This window comes from Bufo bufo, chromosome 5, assembly GCF_905171765.1.
Source record: "Bufo bufo chromosome 5, aBufBuf1.1, whole genome shotgun sequence".
In the NCBI taxonomy this organism is placed as follows: domain Eukaryota; kingdom Metazoa; phylum Chordata; class Amphibia; order Anura; family Bufonidae; genus Bufo; species Bufo bufo.
Window position 1 is genome coordinate 525030453 of NC_053393.1, and position 23060 is coordinate 525053512.

General features: G+C 46.9%; 1 protein-coding gene across 2 annotated transcripts in view; it reads left to right on the plus strand.

Moving 5' to 3' along the window:
- Positions 1-23060, plus strand: part of CDK14 (cyclin dependent kinase 14) — a 547646-nt gene that overhangs the window by 27353 nt on the left and 497233 nt on the right. For both annotated transcript variants that reach the window (XM_040431136.1, XM_040431138.1), the window contains exon 2: positions 1511-1542. In XM_040431136.1, the coding sequence (XP_040287070.1) occupies positions 1511-1542 (32 nt within the window). The remainder of the gene's footprint in view (positions 1-1510; positions 1543-23060) is intronic.

Consider the following 23060-nt stretch of genomic DNA (forward strand, 5'->3'; position numbering starts at 1 on the left):
GGTTCACAGTAGGAATACACTTCTAAAAATCTCCCGCAGTCAGGTCATGTGACTCTATGGCCTCAATGCCATGACAATCTCGGCCGCTTTCCGTCACGCTAATGCATCCATCAAATCGTCTGCAGTTTGTCACGTGACATGCGGATACCTCCATAATCATCATTTTCAATCGTCCGGTCTTTAGCGTGGTATTTTATACGATCATATCCTGGTCAGGGTATAGCATGTTACCTTACCGCCATTACTGGGATTTAACGGATGCCGGATTATTAGATATTCTGGATTATTGGAGGCTGGAAGAAAACTATATATAGTTAACTTTTAAGGGGGGCTTTGACAAACCTTTCCTGTTCCCGTATGTTCCTTTTTTAGGGCATATAGATGTCGTAGGGCGCATTTTGCTAGGATATGTCCCCATTGTCTGATAGGTGGGGGTCCCACTGCTGACCCACCACTATATTGAGTGGGGAAGGTGCAGGAGGCCAGAGGATGCCAGGTTTTCCCGGGTCTGGCCACCACCAAGCGCTGTCCCCATAAAAGTGAATTGGACGGAAATAGCCGAGCCAGCGCTTGGCTATTTTCGGTGGCCCCATAGAAATGAATGGAGGGCGGCTGCGCATGCGCAGTGCGCCCTCCACCACTTTCAGGACTCCGTTCTCAGTGTAGGTGCGGGTCCCAGAGGCAGGGCTCACACCTATCAGACAATGGAGGCATGCATATCCTAGCGATATGCCCCCAATGTCTGTGATGGGAATACACCTTTAAAATCTGAGTGATATTGAGCTAAAGATTTTGGTAGACGTGCCCCTTGAAGTCTTGGACGCTGTTAAGTTTAGAGAAACTCATAGCTTGGAATGAGTTGCTTCATCTAGACACCCCCTGTCTATGAACCCTGTGAATATATGGAGGGGTCATAGATAGAGGGGTCAACAGGGTGCACGTTACTGCATAAATAGGAAGATTTACATTCTGGGTCGATAGAAGGGACAACCCCTCTGAAGAAAGTCATCCCCTCCAGCGATCAGCAGATCACCATGTATCTGGCATCTAAACCCCCCCCCCCCCAATGATCAACCATACATGTAGCTGATGGTCGCGCCGAGTCGTCTGGTCTTGGAGTCGCACTTTCCGTCAGCTCTCTTTTCTACCTTATAGAGGGGGTATTTGGCAGAGAAACCCCCTCCCCTTATAACCTAAAAGGGAAAGGGGTAAACTGGTGGTAAGTGCCTATTAAGGATTGTGAAGGGTTTTGCTATTGATGGCCTGTGTTCAGGAGAGGTCATCAATATCAGATTGGCGAGGGTCCAGGTACCCCACACCTCTGCCGATCAGCTCAGCACTCCACAGCTCCGTCCATTGTGTAGTGGCCAGAGCTGGGAACTGCAGCTCTGCTTCCATTGAAGTGAATGGAGTGGTGAATAGATGATAAATGTTGTTTGCGGGCCAGCACCTAGAACTATATATGTTTTCATGTTTTGTCTCTAATATGTTCTTTTCTTTTCATTTGCAGCATTGAAGAAGGATGAGAACACCATTGATGAGGTACTGATATATTGCTTTAACTTAAAGTTCATGTACTATTCTTTTATTGATCCCTCTGGTGGTCCGTGTTTTACACTTCTTCCCCGGAGCTGGGGAATAGTTGGCATTTGCTTTGTAATATTAGGAAATGCATGAACATTGATGGACTGCAACAGTGTTGGTCATTGGAGTACGTTGGGACCTAAGGCAACATCCAAACACAAGTAACTGTGTAGAGGACGAGCTGCAGGACCACACAAAGAGCTGGTGCGTGCAGACTGTTTTTCAGTGAAGGGGTTAAAATGCTACTGTGGCTGCCCCTTCGTTCTGCGAATTGGTGGGAGTGATAGTTGTTGTACAGTAGGTGCTTTACTGAGGGAAGATGGATTCAGGCAGAGCCAGTCTGTTCATTTAACCCCTGAAAAACACCAGTTCCCTATTCAGATCAGTAAAAAGTGTGCGTCTGCCCACTTTGATGCCAGTTCTTATGCCAATAACCTGTTTGGGCCAGGCTGAACTCATTTGCATATGATGCAGGGTATCGCCCCCTGTATGTTGCCAGCCTGAATTCACTTAAAGGCTATGTACAGCTTCTGAGACCATTTTTTTTTTACACATTTTTCGCTAAAAATCATTTTTTCAATTGTCTCATTAAAAATATTGAGCTGTTCTGTCAGGGTTAACTGTTTTTCTAGCTGTGTGACTGGTACTTTAATTTTCACTTTGTGCCCGTCATCTAATAATCCTTATCTCTAATTTATTAAGAGGTCATAAACACTTGTTTAAGCCACATTCTTATCAGTAAGATAACATCTGAGCTATAATGAGTGTTTATAATGTCAGAGAGCAGAGATAAGGAGCCCGTCAGCTCCCGGTCTGACAGAAAATCCAAAGGGTGCTTCTAGAGCATCTCAGCCCTGTACAGAAAAAGGGGCTCCATATTTTTTTTTTTATAAAGACCAATTAAAAAAATTATTTTTAGTTCTAAATGAGTACAATGCAATAATAAAAAACAATTGCCCCCGAAGGTGTACATAGCCTTTAACCCTTTAAAAATACCAGTTACTTATTCAAATGAGTAAAAAGTGTCTGTGTGTCCACTTTGATGCCAGTTATTGTGCCAGGTACCTGTTTAGCCAGGGCTGAGCTGAACTGAATATAGGTAGTATCGCCCTCTGTATTTTGGCAGTGTGGGATCAGTGGCCCGAATTTATTTAACCCTTTATATCACACTCTTTTGTGCCCCCCTGTGATGTCACTTGAGTGGCAGTCATTTCTATTTTTATGCTGCTTTTAACTGATTTTACCTTACGACCTCTCAGTGCAATTTTAATAATTGTATTACTTATTATTATTAAGTTCTCCTCTAAATTTATTAACAAAACACAAAAAATACAAATAATGTTAATAAGAATCTGATGAGTTAGAAACCACCTTCAGCCCCGAATAAGAAGCCAACGTAAGCTTGGTCCCGTGAAGTGTCACAGATTAGTTTGCTCGTCCTGCAACGGATGCGTTACATCACCCGGCCGGGCCTACAGCGCTGACATTGTAACCTCATCCTCTCATATCCTGTCAGTAATCCACAAGCAGCAGGCAGGAGACGGCTGAAAACACATTCCCATGGACGCGCATTCCCCACCATTACAGCCTATTTGTGGGACGTGATGATACCGCTTGAAAGCGAACCATTTCTTAGGCTGTCAGGGCAAGGAATGCGGGAGCGAACCTAAATTGTTTGCAGGAGCGGAACTTCTTCAACAAGGATTTACTAATTCAGGAAGTGGTTAACCTCTCCGCGCGCCCTCAACCCCACAGAGACACCGACCACTGGATGTCAACATAGGGCCTTATACCCTGCTGTCTACTTGAGGCTCAAATGACCAGACGGAAGACACCTTGTTTCTTGGAAGGCAAGAAGAGGTTGGCCACCAAACGGGAGGATGCTATGAGGTCTGAAGACCCAAACAGAAGACAGGGCAATATATAAGGTTGACAGGACTCAAAATTGAAAAACATGCCTGCTTTCTGCCAGGAACAGCTTTTCAATTCTTCATGGGTTTTGTCTGGTATTGAATCTCGGCTCCATCGAAACCTGTGGTGCTATAATGGAAGAAAGCTGCCATGTTTTTCTAACCTCTTTAATAAATGTGTGGTCCTTCCTATAAAACCCAGGATCAGCTCTGTTAGACAGAACGAAGGACGCTTCGTAATACTTTTCTGGCTTTGGAGGACCCAGCCTATCCAGCCCATAGATTTGAATAATCACCATGTAATGCTTCAATTCTCCTGTGGTGGTGCTGTAGGGAAAGTGAACACTTTCAGCCCTGTTCACCCCCAGATCACAGCTGATCACTGGAGGTCATCGCAGGCCCATGCTGTCTTTGCGGCATCCTTCTAAAATAAATACAATTTTTAAAAGTGGTCAAATATTATTATAGGGAATTTCCCATAAACCCTTTCATATGGTATATCAACTAGGTATGATCACCACACCAATTCTGAGAACGGGTATATCTGGGGGTTCTTTGATATTCATTTCTTAATGAGCCACTGCCTGAAATAATGATTGTCCAAAGTTAAAGGGGTTCTCCAGGATTTACATTTGGAGGCCTATCCTCAGGATAGGTCATGAATATGAGATCAGTGGGGTTCTGGCTCTCAGAACCCTCACCCATCAGCTGTATAAAGAGGCCGCAGTGCTCTTTAAGCACTTAGGCCTCTTTCTAGGCCATGTGACATCACATTCATCGGTCACACTGCCTAGGTGCAGCTCAGCCCCTTAGATTAAATGGGCCTGAGTTGCAATACCAAGCACAGCCACAATACAATGGATGGCGCTGTAATTGGTAAGCTGAGAGAAGGCCACTCTGCTCACGGGAGAGCTGTGGCTTCCTCAAACAGCTGATCAGCAGGGGTCCTGGGAGCCGGACCCCCATCAATGTCATATGGGGACCTATCCTGAGGATAGGTCATCAATATGTAAATCCTGGAAAACCCCTTTAACAGTCAGGGTGGTCCAAGGGAGCGTATCAATAAAAATGAGAAATAAATGATGAAAAGTCTTCTAATAGGTTGTGTCATTTAGTCTCTAAGGAATCCTCTTTCACAGCCCAATGTGGCCAATAATGAGCGCCGATTGACAATTTACAAGTCAGTCCGTGCTCGTTTGTAGGGCCTTTCAATGGGGGAAGAATTATCGTTACGATCATTCATCCCCCATTCACTTTATATATTACTAGCCAATAACAATGATGCATTCACCTGACAAACAAGCAGTTCCCTCATTTGTGGCACAATCAGTAGTGATGAGCGGCAGGGGCTATATTTGAATTCGCGATATTTCACAAATATTTGGGCGAATATTTGCGAATTCGAGATTATTTTCTTGATTGCAAAAAATTGGCAATGTATAGTCGCGTAATGCGCGTGAAATACAGGCGTGGGTCACTTTTGCTACATTTTCCAAGCTGCTAGAAGTTTCCTAAGACTGGAGAAAACGGTTGGCACGGCAGAACATTACAAATGGCTTTATATGCAGATAGAGTGCTCCGATATATTCACGATTGCGCTAATCGGCATTAATGATGCGATTATTTTGGCGCAATACGTGAAACATCACACTGCACTGCACCAGCTACACTATATCAGGATATAACCTACACTGACTATCTGGATTATATATATATAAGCTATCTATCTAATGTAATGACACAGGAAAGCACAGAGCACAGCAATGTCACTGCTTTCTCTCAGAACTATGAAAACTGTAGAAAATGGCTGCTGAGGAGGTTCTTATATAGTAAGGGGTCGGCAGCTTTCCTATTGGTTGCTAGGGATGTTGCTAGGCTCAGACAAAGACATTGCAGCCTTCTCATTGGCCACAAGCAAGAAGGGAGGTTACTGATGAAAAAAAATCTAGAATATTCAAAATTGCGAATATGCTGTATAGCACTATATTCTAAATATTTGCGAATTCTCGAAGTGCTGATATTCGCTCTTAATATTCGCGATTCGAATATTCGCAGCCCAACACTAACAATCAGCAGCAGATGGCCTGACTTTCGGACAGTGTAAAAGGGCCCTTAGACTTCTTGGGTGATCCCAGATTATCGAGCTTCTTTGTGCTGGAATTGAGTACCAGACTATTAGATGCCAAATCGATTGATTTCTGCTGTACTGATGAACTGGATCCAGTGGTGCACTTACCATGGAGGCAGGCCGAGCCGCTGCTCTGAGGACTCTTACTTCTGCTTCCTGGCATGTATCCACACCATCTTCTTGCAGCCAACACTAGAGGGAGCTCTGTGCAAAGGAAATCTGTCACCAGGATATTTGCTATTAAATTAAAGCCTTAGCCTAACAGCACTTAGTACCTTATTTCCAGATGTGCCTTTGTTCCAGCATTAAATATTATCCTCTGAAAATCCAGGTCTGCAAATGAGCCCGTAAGGTGCCCAGAGGGGCGTCACTCTTGCAGGAAGGAGCCCATGCACAATGTGTCCACCCCCCCCCCCCCCCCCCTCCTACATCACATTCAAGCCATAACTCTGCCCCCTTTTTCCTGCTCCCAGCATGAGGACAGGCCCGGGCACTAGCAGGAGGCGGGCCTGGACTTCTTTCCTGCAAGAGTGACGCCCCTCTGGGCACCTTACGGGCTCATTTGCAGACCAAATAAACAGGATTTTCAGAGGATAAAAAATATTTATTGCTGGAACAAAGGCACATCTAGAAATAAGTTACTTCAATTACTTCAGAGTGCCTTTAAGTCTTCCATTGAGTTCAATGGTAGCTTAATACATTCCAATGTACATTCCATTCTACTGATAGCTGCTTTTATAATAGACTGTATGACGGGAAGCAGGAGATCTAGAGCTATATGGGGGAGACATATCAATGTATTTATGCCTTGTTATCAGGTGTAAAAAAAAAATATACCGGTATATATGGTGTTCAGAAGGAGCGCCTTATATACAAAGTACCAGTTCCAGTCAGGAAAAAGGAATAAAATCCTGACTCTTGTAGTAGTATTGTTATTATTGTTATTATTGTTACTGTTATTATTATTGTTACTGTTGTTATTATTATTGTTATTGTTATTATTATTATTGTTTAAAATATATTTTTTTAATTAAAAGATTTCTCCACAAATTAAAAATGTTAATTCTTCAGAAATCTTACTGTGGGGGGAAGGGAAGGGGTATACCGAGTTTTGCGATGGGGTCCTATGATATCTGTGTATGCCCCTCACTTTTATGATAGGTTACATTCTGTACCCCCCTGGTTTTATTTAAAGGGGTTATTCAATCCTATAAAAAGCCCCCCAATATGCCAGGCCCCTCACATTGAATATACTTACCTGCTTCCCCGCTCCCTGCACCGCTCCTGGTCCCCGCACCGCAGATGCAGCTTCTCCCCGTGCACAGATGAAAACATTTGGGGGGCGGGGGCAGCCAATGGCAGACGGGGACGAGCCTCCCTAGTGTCACCCGCAATGCTAGGGAGGATCGTCTCCATCCCCGCCTGCCATTGGCTACTCCGGATGTTTTCATCCGTGCATGGGGAGAAGCATCAGCGTGGCGGTGCAGGGACCAGGATCGGCGCAGGGAGCCAGGTAAGTATATTCAGTGGGGGGGGGGCCCCGGCATATTGGGGGGGGCTTTTTGTAGGATTGGATAACCCCTTTAAGCCTGTACTACACAGGCCGATTGAGTAAGCAATTGTCAGTAGGGAAGCATTCCCTCCCGGCAATCGCTTGCTAGCTAGCGGAGGAGACCACTGCTATTACATGTAGCGATCTCCTCCACAGCATGGGTAGAAGTGATCGTTGTGCCATCGCTCATCCCAATGCTGTCTAGTGGTTTGCTGGCGGCAGATCATACTTAAAAGTCAAAATTGGGCAATCGGCGGCAGTATTAGGCCTCCTGCACAAGAACGTGTGCGCCCCGTGCACGAACACCGACCGGGGGGTAGCTGCAGCGGATCATGGACCTTAATGCACTTTAATGGGTCCGCGATCCGCCCGTTCCGCAAAAAGATAGGACATGTTTTATCTTTTTGCGGAACGGAAGTATGGGCCGAGACCCCACGGAAGCACTCCGTAGCGCTTCCGTAGGGTTCCGTTCCGTGCTTCCATTCCGCATCTCCGGATTTGCGGACCCATTGAAGTGAATAGGTCCGCATCCGTGATGCGGATGCCAACGGAGCGTGCGGTCCACAATACGGCCACGGGGCGCACACGTTCGTGTGCAGGGGGCCTTACACTTCAAGGTGATCACTAACAAACGCTCGTTATCGGACGGAAAATTGGTCAGCGCAATTCAGCCCTTAGGCACATGAACGAACAGTAGGTTCAGGGAAATGGTTAGTCACTGGTTACCGCAGGTAATCTAACCTTTGAAGTGCCTTCCAGGACGTTGTCCTTCATGCTCTGGCTCATTGCCCTCTGTAAATCCAGTCAGTCGGGAACCGCTCAACATTCTTTCTCCATGTCACCAAAGGAGACACTAGATGTGAGGAAGTATTTGGACGTCTAACCTTTCAGTAGGTAACAACAACCTCCAGCATTCTTCACCTATTTGACGAAAAACAAATAAGGAATGTATCAGCAGATAAGGAAGCTAATGAAGGGCAAGACCCCTGAGAAAGTATCAGCATTCCTGAGCACCAATGCCTAATTATGTTGTCAGGCAGGACATGGCCTCCAGCCTTGGTACAGACCTCCTTAAAGGGGCTCTCCAGGAATTAAGAAAATGAAAATCCATAAATATGACTTCATTATAAATATATTCTCAAATACATTTCATTAGTTATAACGGCTCATTTTTTCTAGGGAGCAATGATTTGGAGAAACAAAATGGCCGCCATCCTATTAGTACACACAAAACCTGTCCTAATCACACAGGAGGACAAGTTACTTCACAACACTGAGCTAAAGAGCTGCCTCATCCTCCTCTCTGCTCTGCTTGTCAGGGATTATGATCCTATATACGGCTGATTAGAGCTTCAGCTGAATCTGTGTGGGAGTAGAGTCCATGAGGAGACGGGCAGGACAGACTGTGGTAATGTGGGGCTGCAGTAATGGACTGCATACATTAGTTATGCATTAGCCACATCTGCTCATGAACTACATTTCTACAGAGATTCTGCTAAAGTTCTTATCAGCTGTATTCAGGATCATAATCCCTGACAAGCAGAGCAGAGAGGAGGATGAGGCAGCTCTTTAGCTCAGTGTTGTGAAGTAACTTGTCCTCCTGTGTGATTAGGACAGGTTTTGTGTGTACTACTAGGACGGTGGCCATTTTGTTTCCTCTGATGATTGCTCCCTAGGCAAAATGAGTCATTATACCTAATGAAAGGTATTTGGGAATATATTTATAATGAAGTCATATTTAAGTATTTTAATTTTCTTAATTCCCAGAGAACCCCTTTAATCATGGCTAGCCTGGAGGTTAAAGAAGTGGTAGCGATTATGTTGAGAGTTATCAGCAGGAAATATCATTACAGGTCTGTCGAAAAAGGATGCTAAATTTAACCCTCGATAAACTGCAAATGATTTGATAATTGTATAAACTTTAAATTTTATCCTTGTTTAGTTTAATTGTATTTTAAAACGTGCAGTACCCCTTATGACCAGTAGGTGTCAGCACAGAGAGAACTTTCCTGCAAACTCTATATACAGTAATATAAGGGGTTCGTTACATTGATGATTTGTTCTGTGGCAGGCACAGTATTGAAGGGGCCCCTGAACCCTCATTCTGCAGATTTTTGGGACCTGCAGCCATCACACTCTGATATATATTTTTACTCATTTATATAGCACTAACATATTCTGCAGCGCTGTACAACGATAGTTATTGTTCACTGTCCCCATATGGGCTCACAATTAAAAATGTACCTATCCGTGTATTATAATTTTTTTAAGTATGGGAGGAAACCGGAGTACCCAGAGGAGACAAACACAAACATGGGGAGAACATACAAACTCCTTGCAGATGTTGCCCTTAGTCAGATTCGAACCCAGGACCCCAGCGCTGCAAAGCAACAGTGCTGTGGCCTATGCATAGGTCATCAGTGTAAAAAATCTGGAAAATCCCTTTAAGAAGTAATCATATATCTTGTATAGTTCCTGCACAAATAGCAATTCCATTATCTAATAAAATTTTCCATATGAAGCTGGTCATCCCGATTATATAAATATCATGTTTAATGTGTAGCGGGGACCCCCTCCATGAGCCAGAGTGGAGTGACTCCCACCCTTGTTGACCTGACCTGTCCATTTGTTTCATGCCATGCCAGTCATATGAATGACTTCCATGCAACACTACATTTCACCTGTAGTGGCCGCTGCAGCAGAAGCAATGCCCTGTGTTCTGCCGAGGTGCGGAGGGTGGAGGGTCTAGGAGCTTCATATTATACCCCTGCCTAATTGGGTGCTTAACATTGGGTTTTCTAAACCTGACAACCCCTTTAAATCATAGTACCCATAGTAGTCGGCAGGTCATAGACCATTCACAGCTGTGAGTGGCACTTATTTTCAGATTGCATTCTCTCCCGACAAAAGCAATTCTGTGACCAGGTAAATACACTGCTCAAAAAAATAAAGGGAACACAAAAATAACACATCCTAGATCTGAATTAATTCAATATTCTTCTGAAATACTTTGTTCTTTACATAGTTGAATGTGCTGACAACAAAATCACACAAAAATCAAAAAAATGGAAATCTAATTTTTCAACCCATGGAGGTCTGGATTTGGAGTCACACTCAAAATTAAAGTGGAAAAACACACTACAGGCTGATCCGACTTTGATGTAATGTCCTTAAAACAAATCAAAATGAGGCTCAGTAGTGTGTGTGGCCTCCACGTGCCTGTATGACCTCCCTACAACGCCTGTGCATGCTCCTGATGAGGTGGCGGACGGTCTCCTGAGGGATCTCCTCCCAGACCTGGACTAAAGCATCTGCCAACTCCTGGACAGTCTGTGGTGCAACGTCACGTTGGTGGATAGAGCTAGACATGATGTCCCAGATGTGCTCAATTGGATTCAGGTCTGGGGAACGGGCGGGCCAGTCCATAGCATCAATGCCTTCGTCTTGCAGGAACTGCTGACACACTCCAGCCACATGAGGTCTAGCATTGTCTTGCATTAGGAGGAACCCAGGGCCAACCGCACCAGCATATGGTCTCACAAGGGGTCTAAGGATCTCATCTCGGTACCTAATGGCAGTCAGGCTATCTCTAGCGAGCACATGGAGGGCTGTGCGGCCCTCCAAAGAAATGCCACCCCACACCATTACTGACCCAATGCCAAACCGGTCATGCTGGAGGATGTTGCAGGCAGCAGAATGTTCTCCACGGTGTCTCAAGACTCTGTCACGTCTGTCAGGTGCTCAGTGTGAACCTGCTTTCATCTGTGAAGAGCACAGGGCGCCAGTGGCGAATTAGCCAATCTTGGTGTTCTCTGGCAAATGCCAAACGTCCTGCACGGTGTTGGGCTGTAAGCACAACCCCCACCTGTGGACGTCGGGCCCTCATATCACCCTCATGGAGTCTGTTTCTGACCGTTTGAGCAGACACATGCACATTTGTGGCCTGCTGGAGGTCATTTTGCAGGGCTCTGGCAGTGCTCCTCCTGTTCCTCCTTGCACAAAGGCAGAGGTAGCGGTCCTGCTGCTGGGTTGTTGCCCTCCTACGGCCTCCTCCACGTCTCCTGATGTACTGGCCTGTCTCCTGGTAGCGCCTCCAGTGAGGCATGCTGTAGTGCGAGGCAGGCGACAGTGAGGCATGCTGTAGTGCAGGGTGGGCGGCATGGGAGTGAAGTATGCTGTAGTGCGGGAGGCAGGGACAGTGAGGCATGCTGTAGTGCGGGGTGGGCATCAGGGACAGTGAGGCATGCTGTAGTGCAGGGCGGGTAGCAGGAACAGTGAGGCATGCTGTAGTGCGTGGTGGGTGGCAAGGGCAGCAAGGCATGCTGTAGTGTGAGACGGGAGGCAAGGACAGCGAGGCATGCTGTAGTGCGGGGCGGGAGGCAGGGACAGTGAGGCATGCTGTAGTGCAGGGTGGTCGGCATGGGCAGTGAGGCATGCTGTAGTGTGAGGTTGGGCGGGCGGTAGCAGTGAGACATGCAGTAGTGCAGGGCAGGCGGCAGGGAAAGTGAGACATGCAGTAGTACGGGGTTGGCGGCAGGGACAGTGAGGTATGCTGTAGTGCAGGGTGGGTGGCAGGGGCAACGGGGCATGCTGTAGTATGAGGCAGGGTGGGCGGCGGCAGTCAGGTATGCTGTAGTGCGGGCCAGGGCGGGCGGCGGCAGAAGTAAAGCATTCAGCGGTTGGAAGTGGGTCCATTCTAGAGGAGGAGAGCCATTCTCCTTCCCCTCTGCACTGCCGACTGGTGGAGACTGCCGACAGGAACTGCTGCTCCACCGCATCCACCAATCAGCTTACTCCCGGCCAGCTATGTGCACTGCTGCTATTAGGAAGGAAGAAGGGAGGCCTTCTGTTGCCCCTGAATGCTGTGCTATCCCCTGGACAGTCTCCACCTCAAGTTCCTAGGTGAGTGACAGCCAGGATATGAAGGGGCGCTCATGGGCAGACCTGGACATTAAATATGTATTAAATATATTATCCACAGATCCCCCATAACAGTGTGTCATCCACAGATCCCCATAACAGTGTGTCATCCACAGATCCCCATAACAGTGTGTCATCCACAGATCCCCCATAACAGTGCGTCATCCACAGATGCCCCATAACAGTGCGTCATCCACAGATCCCCCATAACAGTGCGTCATCCACAGATCCCCATAACAGTGTGTCATCCACAGATCCCCATAACAGTGCGTCATCCACAGATCCCCCATAACAGTGTGTCCTCCACAGATCCCCATAACAGTGTGTCATCCACAGATCCCCCATAACAGTGCGTCATCCACAGATCCCCCATAACAGTGCGTCATCCACAGATCCCCCATAACAGTGTGTCCTCCACAGATCCCCCATAACAGTGTGTCATCCACAGACCCCCCCATAACAGTACGTCATTCCCGGATTCCCTCCATAACAGTGTGAAATATTTTTCTGTTATTTTATAAAAAAATTAGCACACCTTTTTATTCAAAATATTTTTTTCTTATTTTTCCCCTTTAAAACCTAGATGCGTCTTATCATCAGGTGCGTCATAGAAAGCGAAAAATACAGTATCTATCTATCTCATATCTTTCTATATATTGCATACTGTATATCTATATACTCCATATTTTGCTCCCCATAAGCAGTACTTTCAGGCCCATTTAACCCATGGTGCTCGGTCAGAAGCTGAGCAGGCGCCATAGCTGCTGGATTTCTGTTGTTTCACACTGCAGACACCTGGACATTTAACCACTCAGATGCCATGGTTGCAGTTGACCACAGCATCTGAGGGGTTACTCGTGGGAGTACTGCACCCCCCATAGACTGCAGTGGTAATTCATTGCAGTATAGGGGAGAAGCAATCAAATGATCACATGTTCAAGTCCTCTAAGGAAACTTAATATGTGTATAAAAATTTTATAAAATATATAAAAATTCTAATCACTCCCTATCTGCATATTAAAAACAAACAAAAAATAAACATCATAGGCATAAAGACGCAAAACACCCGTAAGGTTAAAATATGAATGTATTTAAAGAGGACCTTTCATGGGTCCAGACATTATGAAATAACTAGCAGGTTATGTAGGGCATAGTGCAGGGATGTAATATGGCTTACTAGTTTGTATGGACGCCGCTCCGTTCTGTGCCCCCCGTTCACTTTTCCCGCCTGGTATGCTAATGAATAGCATCGGTACAGGGAGGAGGAGACTGCCCTGTTTCTCATTGGGTGTCTCCTTCTCCCCGGCTGTAGCGCGGTCCTACATAACCTGCTAGTTATTTCATAATGTCTGGACCCATTAAAGGTCCTCTTTAACCCATATAGTGAATGAAAATAATGAAAAAAAATCAAAATGGACAATTTACCATTTATTGGTTACTTCACCTCCTCCAAATTTTTTTATAAAAACAAATCAAAAGGTCATACACACCCCAAAATGGTATAAATAAAAACTACAGATCGTCTCACAAATAATGAACCCTCTCACAGCTTTGTAGGCATAACTATAAAAAAAGTTTTTTGGGGGGGGTCAGAATATGGCATCGAAAAGAAAAATATTTTCCAAAGTTTTTAAAACACAAGAAATACTATATAAATGTGGTATCACTGTAATCGTACTGACCTGGAGAATGGAGGGAACACACATGTTCACATATTTGTTTTTATTTACGGAATCGACGGAATGTGACTGTGTTGTTAGCCCATTATTGCAAGATTTGGGGCCCCACTTTTGATTTTGCCCAGGGCCACATTTTGTCTAAAACCGGCCTTGCTGATCCCTCATTGTCAAGATATTAGGTGACAGTCAGGGAACGTTGACCAATGGCAACCATTCCCCCAATTATCATGAAAAGCAAACTAAACTATTATACCACTAGAGATGAGCGAATTTGGCCAAATCGGTCGACCAATTCAATCCGAGTCCAAATCGATTCTACCCGAATCCAAAGTTTTCCAACTGGCCTAAAAACTTCTTTCTCTCTCCCAAAATTCGGCTTCGGATGTAACTCAAATTTGTACAAAATTTGAGTAGGATTCCATCTATTTCTCATCGATCTCTATTCACCAAACGGAGCAAGCATGATGGCAAAAGGGCATTTTTTTCGCCCCATGGAAGATGAACAAGAAGAATACAGAAGTTTTTATGTTGTCTTGAGAATTATTACCCGTCATGGATCTCGGACTTTTCATCTATTTAAAGACCAAAGCAGTTTGCAATCAAGTGAGAGCATCTTGGCTGCCGTCCATGAAGCAAAGCGGCCATCTCTGCCTGACAGTGAAATATGAAATATCCATAATGCCTTCCTCTTAGTAAAATGACATTTTGTCTCCCTGTTATTTTATGTATTTCTCAGAATACATAAAAATGCTAATGCGTTCCTATAAAGTATATCTGATGTCCTCCCGCCAGATCTGGCTGCGGAAGCTTCTCTCAGTCATGAAAAAATATGATTTCAGGGGGGAAAAGAAAAAGAAAAAGCATTGGATTCTGCATCAGCATCACAGGTTATGTAGTTGTACACCTTCGGTTTTTTTTTTATGATTTTACTTTACTCGTTTTGGGCTAAAAAACATTTTTTCAGTTAGTCTTTCTTAAAAATTTTCAGCCATTTCTGAGACACATGGGTTAAAAATCAGTCTGTTTGCAAGCTGTCAATTCTTATCAAACCGATAAGAATATGGCTTAAATTAAATAAATGTATTAGTCAGGACATCAGAGAGATAAGAGCTACACATGAGCCATCAGATGATGGGTTAATAGAAAACAGAATGTGACAGCTTGTAAATAGACAGATTTTTTTAACCCCTGTATCTCAGAAAAGGCTGAACATGTTTAATAAAGACCAATTGAAAAAAAAAAGACTGTTAGCCCAAAATGAGTAAAATGCAATTATGAAAAAATTGGCACGAAGGTGTCCATAGCCTTTAAGACTTAGTGTTAGGACCCTGCATGATGGCAAACAGGGTTCTTATTAGTTTTTATATTCCAGATCTATAGGCACTATGTATTGCTGTATAGTGTCTCCCATATATGTGATACTACTAATACCTTATGCATCTAATATCGCCTGCAATAGAGCATGATACAAATTTTTTGGATGAATTTATATCATGTGCTATATGATCTGAGGCATGCGGAGGTACAGCCTAGACCTATAGAATTCTATGGGAACCATAGAATGGAAATGAGACCCCATAGATACTGATGTTCTGCGACTGTATTGGCAGGTGGCTTCCCTTATTTTGATGTATAAAAGGACTACTCTGTCTCTGGACTTAAAGGGGTGTTCCATGTTTTTCATTTTGATGGCCTATCCTCAGGATTGGTGGAGGCCTGTGCTGGAAGTTGGCGCCAGAACTACACAGCGCCATCTAGTGTGTAGTGGATGAAGCTGGTTTCTGCAGCCATAGAGTGGTAACACAAGTGTGGCCAGCCCTCCATTCGAATGGGGGACACGAGCCTCCTTTTTTTATGATTGCGGGGGCCCCAGTGGTCAGACCCCCAACAATTAGACATTGATCACCTACCTAGTAGGTAGCTATTTGTGGGCCTACCCCGTTCATTCCAGGAACACCCCATTATTTAAATTCTTATGAAATTGGCCATACTGTGTGCCTCTCAGATAGGGAAATTAGATTGTTAGCTCCAAGGGGGATTCCCTGATGTGTACAGCGCTGAAGATTATGGCGACCGCTTTATATAGGAATGTATAAAAATGCATTTGTTTTATGATCTGTAGATTTTCAGGTGATGACATTTTCCCTCCAGTTCCCACTAAATCCCTGCAGTAGACGACCCAGATGTTGATGATGATGGGAGATGGCGCTTGAGTAGAATTACAAATGTCTTGCCATTGCTGACATTGGGGGGTGGATGATACGTGCACTGTGTCCTATGGACTGCTTGTATTGCTGAGGCATCAGAAATGTGCGTTTTTCCTGATTATGGATTTATTACATTATTGACCTTTCCCTCCATCGTCAGCTATGTTACATTCCTTGTATTGACTGGAGCTCATTTCATGGTTTCTAACCTGCTGAGAAGTGTGTGACTTGCGGTTTCTCCTCTGACCGCCATTGACTAGAATCAGCCTCGGTGGCGGCTCATAATACAGTTTCATTTGTATTATATGGCAGGCAGATCCTTAGTCCTCAAATTTGCTTTCAGGATTGTTTGCTCTTAAAGGGAGTGTGTTGCTCAATCTAATCTGGTGACAGAGACCCCTATTCCATCCATGTATAACTTACTGGAAGTCTTTTTTGATAAAAAAAAAAAATCGCCAATACCAGCCATAGTTAATCATGACTTGAGGCTCCACCCACCACTGATTGACAGCTTCTCCCTATACTGCACATAGGGAGAAAACTGTCAATCGGTGGCAATAGGCAAAGGGAAAGCTGCAACCCGTGAATATTGGGGAATATACCTTTAGGGCTCATGCACACGAATGTGTGCGCCCCATGCTGCAGACCTCAAATAGCAGTTCGCAATGCACGGGCACCGGCTGTGTGCCAGCCGTTTGTGAATTCAGACCCATTCACTTCAATGGGTGTGTGAACCGCAGGAATCCGTCCTCACCGTTAAAAAATGTTCTATTAATTTTTTATTTTTTTTGTGGTGTAGAGGCACAGACCGGAATCCCACGGAAGCGCTCTGTAGTGCTTCTGTGGCCTTCTGCTCTGTGCCTCCACTCCACACCGCTCCGTATTTGAAGTGAATGGGTCCACATCCGTGATACGGACCGCACACAGCCGGTGCCCGTTTACTGTGGACACTCTGTTTGTGGTTCTTGTGAATGCGCCCTGAGGCAGTGGCAGAGTACACACGTCTAAATTAAAAGGGATTAAAGGGGTCCTCTCACTTCAGCAAATGGCATTTATCATGTAGAGGAAGTTAATACAAGGCACTTACTAATGTATTGTGATTGTCCATATTGCCTCCTTTGCTGGCTGGATTCATTTTTCCATCACATTATACACTGCTTGTTTCCATGGTTACGACCACCCCGCAATCCATCAGCGGTGGTCGTGCTTGCACACTGTAGGAAAAGCACCAGCCTATGTGTGCTCCCACAGTCTCAGCCACCAGAGAGGCCGGCATCTTTTCCTATAGTGTGCAAGCACGACCAGCACTGCAGGATTAAAGGGTGGTTGTAACCACGGAAACAAGCAGTGTATAATGGGATGGAAAAATGAATCCAGCCAGCAATGGAAGCAATATGGAGAATCACAATACATTAGTCAGTGCCTTGTATTACCTTTTATCTACATGATAAATGCCATTGGCTGAAGTGAGAAAAGACCTTTAATGGTTTTATGTAACGAAAGCTTAAAAAAGGTTTTCCGAGATATTTTAACTGATGACTTATTCTCTGGATAAGTCATCAGTATCTGATCAGTGGGGGTCCGACTCCCAGGACCTTCGCCGATCAGCTGTTTGAGAAGGCACGAGATTACGTCATCACGCCGGCCGGCAATGGGGACGAAGCAGCGGCACGGTGAAATAGCAGCAGGACGGATCCGACAGGGTGAACAGCCTGTCAGATCCGTCCTGCCGCTAGTGTGAAAGTAGCCTAGGTTGGATAAATCTAGAGCAGCCCTTTAAGCTCCTGCTGTATTTGTACAGGATGCTGATTGGATTGTTCATGCACACAAAGGTATTTTATTTTTTCCGGGCCTTAGACAGAGCCATTCACTTCAACGGGGCCGCAAAAAATTGAAATTACTCTGTATGCATTCCGTATATGTATCTCCACATGGCCTTTCCGCAAAAAATAGATAAATGTCTTATTATTGTCCGCATTATAGACAAGGATGGAACTGTTCTATTAGGGGGCGGAATGCACACGGGCAATATCCTTGTTTTGCGGATCCGCAATTTACGGACCCCAAAACATTCAGTGGTCGTGTGCATGAGCCCTACATTGGATAAATGTGGAGTCCCCCTTTAAGCTCCTGCTGTATTTCTACAAGATGCTGATTGTCGGCCCTTCATTGCTGTAAGGATTTCTAGGCACGGAGGCCGGGCGTCCAGGAGTTCACACCATGAATACTTTACAGCAATTTCTTCTGTTTAGTGAGGCCATCTCCATGCATGTAATCCGTTCGTCATCTCCTCGTGTTTTATTATTTTGTAGATTTTTTATATATATTTTTTTTTATTTCTTTTTTGATTTTGTAGTTTGGCGTGTAATAATTATCATTTCCCTTCTGTGCATTCCCCTAACAAGAGGCTGGTATTACCGGCTACTGCAGGTCAGCTCTGTGCCAGCGGGCGGGGTATAGGGTTCATACAGTGAAGAGGCCTGGTGCTTGCAGGATGTGTAATAACCGTATACGGACAAACAGTAGGCAGCTGGTTAGTGTTTGCCTCCCAGTAATTAAGAGCAGGTCTGGCATCAGGCCAGGGACTTTGACAAGGATTTAGTTAGCTGCCAAGATGGCACCACCCACAACTTGCTGCCCTCGTCACGGCTGCTGAGGTTTGGAAAAATGTGTATGTTCTTAAAGGGATCTTCCGAATAGTGCGCATTATGATGTAATTTAGGCAGTGGGATCCGTTGTGTGTGGCCGGGTCAATGTGTGACGGGTCTGTGTGTGGCATGTGTCCAGTGTGTGACTACTTTGTGTGTGGCATGTGTCCAGTGTGTGACGGGTCTGTGTGTGGCATGCGTCCACTGTGTGAGGGGTCTGTGTGTGGCATGTGTCCAGTGTGTGACTACTTTGTGTGTGGCATGCATCCACTGTGTGACTGGTGTGTGTGTGTGGCATGTGTCCAGTGTGTGACTGGTGTGTGTGTGTGGCATGTGTCCAGTGTGTGACGGGTCTGTGTGTGGCATGTGTCCAGTGTGTGACTGGTGTGTGTGTGTGGCATGTGTCCAGTGTGTGACGGGTCTGTGTGTGGCATGTGTCCAGTGTGTGACGGGTCTGTGTGTGGCATGTGTCCAGTGTGTGACGGGTCTGTGTGTGGCATGTGTCCAGTGTGTGACTGGTGTGTGTGTGTGGCATGCGTCCAGTGTGTGACTACTTTGTGTGTGGCATGTGTCCAGTGTGTGACGGGTCTGTGTGTGGCATGCATCCACTGTGTGACGGGTCTGTGTGTGGCATGTGTCCAGTGTGTGACTACTCTGTGTGTGGCATGTGTCCAGTGTGTGACGAGTGTGTGTGTGGCATGTGTCCAGTGTGTGACTGGTGTGAGTGTGGCATGTGTCCAGTGTGTGACTGGTGTGTGTGTGGCATGTGTCCAGTGTGTGACTGGTGTGTGTGTGGCATGTGTCCAGTGTGTGACTGGTGTGTGTGTGGCATGTGTCCAGTGTGTGACTACTCTGTGTGTGGCATGTGTCCAGTGTGTGACGAGTCTGTGTGTGGCATGTGTCCAGTGTGTGACTACTCTGTGTGTGGCATGCGTCCAGTGTGTGACTACTCTGTGTGTGGCATGTGTCCAGTGTGTGACGGGTCTGTGTGTGGCATACGTCCAGTGTGTGACGGGTCTGTGTGTGGCATACGTCCAGTGTGTGACGGGTCTGTGTGTGGCATGTGTCCAGTGTGTGACTACTCTGTGTGTGGTATGCGTCCAGTGTGTGACTACTTTGTGTGTGGCATGCATCCACTGTGTGACGGGTCTGTGTGTGGCATGTGTCCAGTGTGTGACTACTCTGTGTGTGGCATGTGTCCAGTGTGTGACTACACTGTGTGTGGCATGTGTCCAGTGTGTGACGAGTGTGTGTGTGGCATGTGTCCAGTGTGTGACTGGTGTGTGTGTGGCATGTGTCCAGTGTGTGACTGGTGTGTGTGTGTGGCATGTGTCCAGTGTGTGACTGGTGTGTGTGTGGCATGTGTCCAGTGTGTGACTGGTGTGTGTGTGGCATGTGTCCAGTGTGTGACTACTCTGTGTGTGGCATGTGTCCAGTGTGTGAGGGGTCTGTGTGTGGCATGTGTCCAGTGTGTGACGGGTCTGTGTGTGGCATGTGTCCAGTGTGTGACGAGTCTGTGTGTGGCATGTGTCCAGTGTGTGACTACTCTGTGAGTGGCATGCGTCCAGTGTGTGACGGGTCTGTGTGTGGCATGTGTCCAGTGTGTGACGGGTCTGTGTGTGGCATGCATCCAGTGTGTGACGGGTCTGTGTGTGGCATGTGTCCAGTGTGTGACGAGTGTGTGTGTGGCATGTGTCCAGTGTGTGACTGGTGTGTGTGTGGCATGTGTCCAGTGTGTGACTGGTGTGTGTGTGGCATGTGTCCAGTGTGTGACTGGTGTGTGTGTGTGTGGCATGTGTCCAGTGTGTGACTGGTGTGTGTGTGTGGCATGTGTCCAGTGTGTGACGGGTCTGTGTGTGGCATGTGTCCAGTGTGTGACGAGTCTGTGTGTGGCATGTGTCCAGTGTGTGACTACTCTGTGTGTGGCATGTGTCCAGTGTGTGACTACTCTGTGTGTGGCATGTGTCCAGTGTGTGACGGGTCTGTGTGTGGCATACGTCCAGTGTGTGACGGGTCTGTGTGTGGCATGTGTCCAGTGTGTGACTACTCTGTGTGTGGCATGTGTCCAGTGTGTGACTACTCTGTGTGTGGCATGTGTCCAGTGTGTGACGGGTCTGTGTGTGGCATGTGTCCAGTGTGTGACGAGTCTGTGTGTGGCATGTGTCCAGTGTGTGACTACTCTGTGTGTGGCATGTGTCCAGTGTGTGACTACTCTGTGTGTGGCATGTGTCCAGTGTGTGACGGGTCTGTGTGTGGCATACGTCCAGTGTGTGACGGGTCTGTGTGTGGCATGTGTCCAGTGTGTGACTACTCTGTGTGTGGCATGTGTCCAGTGTGTGACGAGTCTGTGTGTGGTATGTGTCCAGTGTGTGACGGGTCTGTGTGTGGCATGTGTCCAGTGTGTGACGAGTCTGTGTGTGGCATGTGTCCAGTGTGTGACGAGTCTGTGTGTGGCATGTGTCCAGTGTGTGACTGGTGTGTGTGTGTGGCATGTGTCCAGTGTGTGACGAGTCTGTGTGTGGCATGTGTCCAGTGTGTGACGGGTCTGTGTGTGGCATGTGTCCAGTGTGTGACTGGTGTGTGTGTGGCATGCGTCCAGTGTGTGACGGGTCTGTGTGTGGCATGTGTCCAGTGTGTGACGAGTCTGTGTGTGGCATGTGTCCAGTGTGTGACGGGTCTGTGTGTGGCATGTGTCCAGTGTGTGACGGGTCTGTGTGTGGCATGCGTCCAGTGTGTGACTGGTGTGTGTGGCATGCGTCCAGTGTGTGACGGGTCTGTGTGTGGCATGCGTCCAGTGTGTGACGGGTCTGTGTGTGGCATGCGTCCAGTGTGTGACGGGTCTGTGTGTGGCATGCGTCCAGTGTGTGACTACTTTGTGTGTGGCATGCATCCACTGTGTGACGGGTCTGTGTGTGGCATGTGTCCAGTGTGTGACTACTCTGTGTGTGGCATGTGTCCAGTGTGTGACTACACTGTGTGTGGCATGTGTCCAGTGTGTGACGAGTGTGTGTGTGGCATGTGTCCAGTGTGTGACTGGTGTGTGTGTGGCATGTGTCCAGTGTGTGACTGGTGTGTGTGTGTGGCATGTGTCCAGTGTGTGACTACTCTGTGTGTGGCATGTGTCCAGTGTGTGACTACACTGTGTGTGGCATGTGTCCAGTGTGTGACGAGTGTGTGTGTGGCATGTGTCCAGTGTGTGACTGGTGTGTGTGTGGCATGTGTCCAGTGTGTGACTGGTGTGTGTGTGTGGCATGTGTCCAGTGTGTGACTGGTGTGTGTGTGGCATGTGTCCAGTGTGTGACTGGTGTGTGTGTGGCATGTGTCCAGTGTGTGACTACTCTGTGTGTGGCATGTGTCCAGTGTGTGAGGGGTCTGTGTGTGGCATGTGTCCAGTGTGTGACGGGTCTGTGTGTGGCATGTGTCCAGTGTGTGACGAGTCTGTGTGTGGCATGTGTCCAGTGTGTGACTACTCTGTGAGTGGCATGCGTCCAGTGTGTGACGGGTCTGTGTGTGGCATGTGTCCAGTGTGTGACGGGTCTGTGTGTGGCATGCATCCAGTGTGTGACGGGTCTGTGTGTGGCATGTGTCCAGTGTGTGACGAGTGTGTGTGTGGCATGTGTCCAGTGTGTGACTGGTGTGTGTGTGGCATGTGTCCAGTGTGTGACTGGTGTGTGTGTGGCATGTGTCCAGTGTGTGACTGGTGTGTGTGTGTGTGGCATGTGTCCAGTGTGTGACTGGTGTGTGTGTGTGGCATGTGTCCAGTGTGTGACGGGTCTGTGTGTGGCATGTGTCCAGTGTGTGACGAGTCTGTGTGTGGCATGTGTCCAGTGTGTGACTACTCTGTGTGTGGCATGTGTCCAGTGTGTGACGGGTCTGTGTGTGGCATACGTCCAGTGTGTGACGGGTCTGTGTGTGGCATGTGTCCAGTGTGTGACTACTCTGTGTGTGGCATGTGTCCAGTGTGTGACTACTCTGTGTGTGGCATGTGTCCAGTGTGTGACGAGTGTGTGTGTGGCATGTGTCCAGTGTGTGACTGGTGTGTGTGTGGCATGTGTCCAGTGTGTGACTGGTGTGTGTGTGTGGCATGTGTCCAGTGTGTGACTGGTGTGTGTGTGGCATGTGTCCAGTGTGTGACTGGTGTGTGTGTGGCATGTGTCCAGTGTGTGACTACTCTGTGTGTGGCATGTGTCCAGTGTGTGAGGGGTCTGTGTGTGGCATGTGTCCAGTGTGTGACGAGTCTGTGTGTGGCATGTGTCCAGTGTGTGACTACTCTGTGAGTGGCATGCGTCCAGTGTGTGACGGGTCTGTGTGTGGCATGTGTCCAGTGTGTGACGGGTCTGTGTGTGGCATGCATCCAGTGTGTGACGGGTCTGTGTGTGGCATGTGTCCAGTGTGTGACGAGTGTGTGTGTGGCATGTGTCCAGTGTGTGAC